The 5,656-nt window shown below is 44.6% G+C and overlaps 1 protein-coding gene across 1 annotated transcript; it reads right to left on the bottom strand.

Annotated features, from left to right (window-relative positions):
• Positions 1–2,500: 2,500 nt before the first annotated feature.
• LOC308640266 (uncharacterized protein) lies at positions 2,501–3,670 on the bottom strand (the record flags this gene model as incomplete). The annotated part of the gene is made up of 2 exons (XM_081312232.1): positions 3,511–3,670; positions 2,501–2,743 (listed from the first exon to the last, which is right to left on the bottom strand). The coding sequence occupies exons 1-2, from the start codon at positions 3,649–3,651 to the stop codon at positions 2,501–2,503; spliced, it is 384 nt and encodes a 127-aa protein (XP_081168358.1). The 5' UTR covers positions 3,652–3,670.
• Positions 3,671–5,656: the final 1,986 nt, after the last annotated feature.

A 5,656-nucleotide genomic window follows, 5' to 3' on the forward strand; every position in this document is an offset into this window, starting at 1 on the left:
AATAATTGCTGAGATTTCTGGAGATTCGTAATTTTTGGAAGCTTGGCAACCCCTTTCCATGAAAGTGTTTCTCGCCAGTCACTGCTTAGGGCTACATCAAGAGAAAACAAAACATAGAGACAGAACGTGAAACTACTTTACTGTGTCAAGTTTCAAGAAGCTAGCAGAAACCGTGTTGGATTTAGAGTTCCAAATACATCTATCAATATAAGAGAAAACAGAGTGAAACCTAAAAATTCAAACTGTTACTGGAAATGAACGCTTCAACATAGAAGAACGACATATGGGGAACCAAGTCACCTTAGTGTACTGATCATTACCTGAAAGTATCATCCAGTTTGGGTGAAAAAATATTTGCTGAGATTTCTGGAGATTCGTAACTTTTGGAAGCTTGGCAACCCCTTTCCATGAAAGTGTTTCTCGCCAGTCACTGCTTAGGGCTACATCAAGAGGAAACAAAACATAGAGATAGAATGTGAAACTACTTTACTGTGTCAAGTTTCAAGAAGCTAGCACAAACCGTGTTGGATTTAGAGTTCCAAATACATGTATCAATATAGGAGAAAACAGATGAAACCTAAAAATTCAAACTGTTACTGGAAATGAACGCTTCAACATAGAAGAACGGCATTTGGGGAACCAAGTCGCCTTAGTGTACTGATCATTACCTGAAAGTATCATCCAGTTTGGGTGAAAAAATATTTGCTGAGATTTCTGGAGATTCGTAATTTTTGGGAGCTTGGCAACCCCTTTCCATGAAAGTGTTTCTCGCCAGTCACTGCTTAGGGCTACATCAAGAGGAAACAAAACATAGAGACAGAACGTGAAACTACTTTACTGTGTCAAGTTTCAAGAAGCTAGCACAAACCATGTTGGATTTAGAGTTCCAAATACATGTATCAATATAGAAGAAAACAGAGTGAAACCTAAAAATTCAAACTGTTACTGGAAATGAACGCTTCAACATAGAAGAACGACATATGGGGAACCAAGTCACCTTAGTGTACTGATCATTACCTGAAAGTATCATCCAGTTTGGGTGAAAAAATATTTGCTGAGATTTCTGGAGATTCATAATTTTTGGAAGCTTGGCAACCCCTTTCCATGGAAGTGTTTCTCGCCAGTCACTGCTTAGGGCTACATCAAGAGGAAACAAAACATAGAGACAGAACGTGAAACTACTTTACTGTGTCAAGTTTCAAGAAGCTAGCACAAACCGTGTTGAATTTATAGTTCCAAATACATCTATCAATATAGGAGAAAACAGAGTGAAACCTAAAAATTCAAAGTCTTACTGGAAATGAACGCTTCAACATAGAAGAACGACATTTGGGGAACCAAGTCGCCTTAGTGTACTGATCATTACCTGAAAGTATCATCCAGTTTGTGTCGCGACCCCCTTGCCCGCAAGGAAGACGCAACACCGGGAATCTTCTTCCAGCCGTTTATTCAGGTCCTTGTTATCTTTTCTTCCCTCCTTCTACTCTCTCTCCTTCTACTCTCTCGGATGCCTCTCCCGGCCTTAATAAAGCACCTCAAGCCCCAATGCGAAGCTGCCACGTGGAGCTTTCTCATAGGGTGTTAAAAAACCACGCACCAACTCTCCCAATTAAGGAGTTGTTTGTCACAAACCACAGTCGAGCCAGCGCCATCTTGTAATGGCGACCGCAGTCCGCAGAAACGGCTCACTACAGTTCCCCCTTTCGTTTTCTAAAAACAAAACAGGCGAGAGTAGAGGTGAAGTGCTATTATTCATACCAAGCCTACAACCAGGAACCTTATCAGACCCAAGCTGGTCAGGACGTTCCCACATGACCGGTATTGGCTGAACATGAAAACAGACACCACAGATCTTACAAGGCCTTGTGAGCTGGCCTCCTTGACGTGCACAAACTTCAGGGCTGGATCCAAGCCCTGGGGGCCGGGGGGAATCCACTGCCAGCAGTTGATTCCTATTGTTTGTTGCACGTCAAAGGGAATCAAGTAGCCCCTGTCTTAGGTCGTTCACTGCCCTTACATTGCTTACCCGTCTTTGGGGAGGCCCCATTCCCCTGTCTTAGGTCGCAGTGCAAGCGTGAAAGTTGCCCGTCTCTGGGTACTACAAGATCAGCTCGTTGTTGCCAAGGCGTTTAATGGTATCTACTCAGCCAGTCATTATTAGGTCTCTGAGGCTGAACTGTGGCTATAAAAATACAACGACAAACAAGTTGGTAACACCCTAAAAGAAAGGCACGGGTCGTAAAGCGAAAGAAAAGCACTAGTGTGGAAACCCATCTGCGTGCAATGGCAGTAAAGCCGGCAGAGTGCAAGGGCTTTCCAACACTAAGAGAATCTTAAGGTGATAGAAAAGCACTAGTGTGGAAACCCTTCTGCGTGCAATGGCAGTAAAGCCGGCAGAGTGCAAGGGCTTTCCAACACCAAGAGAATAGCGAGGAAAGACATGTCGTTCCCAGTGCAATGTTCGTAAAATTTGGGGTGCAACGACCATGTCAAAGATTTACTATTTATTGTGAGCGTTGCGGGCCTTGAAGCATGAACCGGCATCGGCACTGGCCAAGCCCGTGCCACTGCCCATCACTACATTGGTGTCGTCTGTGTCATCGGCACCAGCACCAGTGCCAGAGCACTCAGCAGGATGAAGATTCTCATCGCGGGATTGCTGTGGTGTTTCTTGTTGCTGGGTAGCTGGCGTCAAGACTCTTCTTGTCAGACGTTCAGGAACCCAAAATGGTTCCGTGCGGTCCTGGGGAAAAACACATACAGATCCTCGTGCCCATGTCAGCACGGGGTCGGGGCCGTTCCATTGGCCCGTAAGAGCATCTTTCCACTTAACATAGCCAATCACAGAAGGCTGAGGGGACACATGTCTATCGGCCGCAGAGCGACCATGAATGTCCAAATTCAAAAAGTTGATGGTAAACAGGGCTAAGGACAGGCGTTCTTTAGGAGTATGTTCAGCTCCTATTCCCCCCTTTTGTTTTTGTAAAGTTTCCTTTAAGGTGCGATGAGCACGTTCAACAATGCCTTGTCCTTGAGGATTGTAAGGCAGACCATGAGTAAGCTGCACTCCCATAGCAGAACAAAAAGATGTGAATTGTCTGCCAGTATAAGCAGGTCCATTATCAGTCTTAAGGGACGTGGGCGCACCCCACGCCGCCCAGGCCTCCAGGCAATGAGTAATGACATTACGTGCCTTTTCTCCTGATAAAGCAGAAGCATGAATAATTCCGGAGTACGTATCAACAGAAACATGGACATACTTGAGGTTACCAAAGTCGGGTATGTGTGTCACATCCATCTGCCAGACAACCAATGGCTTCAATCCCCGTGGGTTCACTCCATAAGTAGGGGGATGAAGAAATGTGACACAATGGGGACAGTGTAATACAATCTGCCGAGCATCTGCTCTTGAAATGGAAAAACGCCTGCGCAGCGTTAAAGCGTTAACATGGAAATCTTGGTGAAACAATTTAGCCTCCTCTAAGGAGGAAGCCAAACAGATCAACTTACCTCTAGTGGCTGAGTCCGCACAGGCATTACCCTGCGATAACGGACCAGGGAGAGAGGAATGAGCTCGGATATGCACTGGATAAAAAGGAGCAGTGCGGCTACAGATAAGCTGTTGAAGCTGATTAAAGTAAGCAGATACATTACGGGTATCACTAATAGCTCCCACAACCTCCAAGATTTTTAGTGCTTGCACCACATAGATGGAGTCCGAAATGAGATTAAAGGGAAAAGGACACTGTTTAAAGACTTCAGTAACAATTTGCAGTTCTACCCATTGTGGATTTCCAGGAGCAAATTGATGCTGAACAGGGGGAGAATCATTAATTACATAAGCTCCCATTCCAGACTTGGAACCATCAGTAAAAATGTTAACAGCCCCCGGAATCGGACTGGATGAAGTTACTTTAGGGAAAATGATAGGATGTTCTTTAATAAAATGGAGTAACGGATGAGAAGGGTAATGATTATCAATATCCCCTTGAAATGAGCAACACAGAATAGCCCAGTTATCTAAAGTAGCACACAAGACGCTAAGTTGAGCTTTAGTATAGGGTATAATAAGAGAAGAAGGTGACTGTCCAAAAAATTGAATGCTTTGTTGAATCCCTTTAAGTGCTAATGATGCAACAGCATCAGGATAATATTCTAAGGACTTTCCTGGGGACACATGTGGGTGTATCCATAGTAAAGGTCCCTCTTGCCATAGTACTCCAGTAGGCTGCCGCCTAGTGGCAAGCACACATAACTGGAAAGGTTTATCACTCTGGAGCCTGCATAAAGTAGCATGTTGTATAGCCTCTTCTACTGTCATAAGGGCTGCTCTAGCCTCTTTAGTGAGGCCACGAGGGGAAGTAAGATCTGGATCACCCTTAAGAATAGCATACAAAGGCTGCAGCATAACATTAGAAATCTGTAAATATCCTCGTATCCAATTAATATCTCCCAGCAATTTCTGAAAATCATTTAGAGTTTGGAGATCTTGAGTTCGTATGGTAATTTTGTGTGGTCGTAGTTTGTCACGCCCAATTGTTGCTCCCAAATATTTAATAGAATCTCCTGTTTGAACCTTCTCAGGTGCAATATGCAGTCCATATTGAGCTAACAACCTCACTAGGTCTTCATAGGCCTCGTGAACTGTCTGCTCTGATTTAGCAGCCAATAATACATCATCCATATAATGCATGATTTTGATGGAGGAATACTTTTGTCTGAGAGGTGCGAGTGTCTTCCCCACATACACCTGACACATCGTGGGACTATTAGCCATTCCCTGCGGCAACACTATCCACTCAAACCTTTGATCTGGTTCCTCGTGGTTACACGAGGGAAGGGTGAAGGCAAAACGCTGCGAATCTTTAGGATGCAGGGGAATAGAAAAGAAACAGTCTTTAATGTCAATAACAACAATGTGCCAGCCTTGAGGAACAGAGGAGAGCAGAGGCAGTCCTCTTTGAATGGGCCCCATAAGTTGCATTTGAGCATTAACTGCTCGTAGATCATGCAGTAGGCGCCACTTTCCTGATTTTTTCTTAATGACAAATATGGGAGTATTCCATGGAGAAGTAGAGGGCTGAATGTGACCCAAGTCAAGTTGTTCTTTAACTAGAGCGTGGGCTGCTGCCAATTTAACCGAGGGAAGAGGCCACTGAGGCACCCAAACAGGCTCCTCGGTGAGCCATGTTATGGGTATTTGAGTCTCAGCGGCCCCTAGGAAAAACCCAGACCAAATCTATCAAGCTTTTGATGATCTTGTATAGGATGTTTGCGTCCCTGCAAATGTTTTCCTAGTCCTAGACCTGGCCTATACCCCATATTTTGCATAATTTGTTGGGACACTGGGGAATAGTCATTACCAAGAGTGAACCCCATGTCCTTCATCAGGTCACGGCCCCATAAAGAGATAGGTAAATCAAGCACATAAGGCTGAAAACTACCACTATGTCCTTCTGGGTCCTTCCAGAATAGATGTCTGCAGCTAATCTGAGGAGCTTGGGCATATCCAAGTCCTCTCAAAGATTGATCAGAAGTCTGCACTGGCCATCCCTTAGCCCAGTCCTTAAGAGCAATGACGCTACGGTCTGCACCTGTATCGAGTAAGCCCACAATAGATTTACCCTCTATGCTTAATTCCAAAGTAGGGCGATTG

The sequence above is a fragment of the Spermophilus citellus genome, assembly GCF_964194105.1.
Source record: "Spermophilus citellus genome assembly, contig: SCAFFOLD_59, whole genome shotgun sequence".
NCBI classification, from domain to species: Eukaryota; Metazoa; Chordata; class Mammalia; order Rodentia; family Sciuridae; genus Spermophilus; species Spermophilus citellus.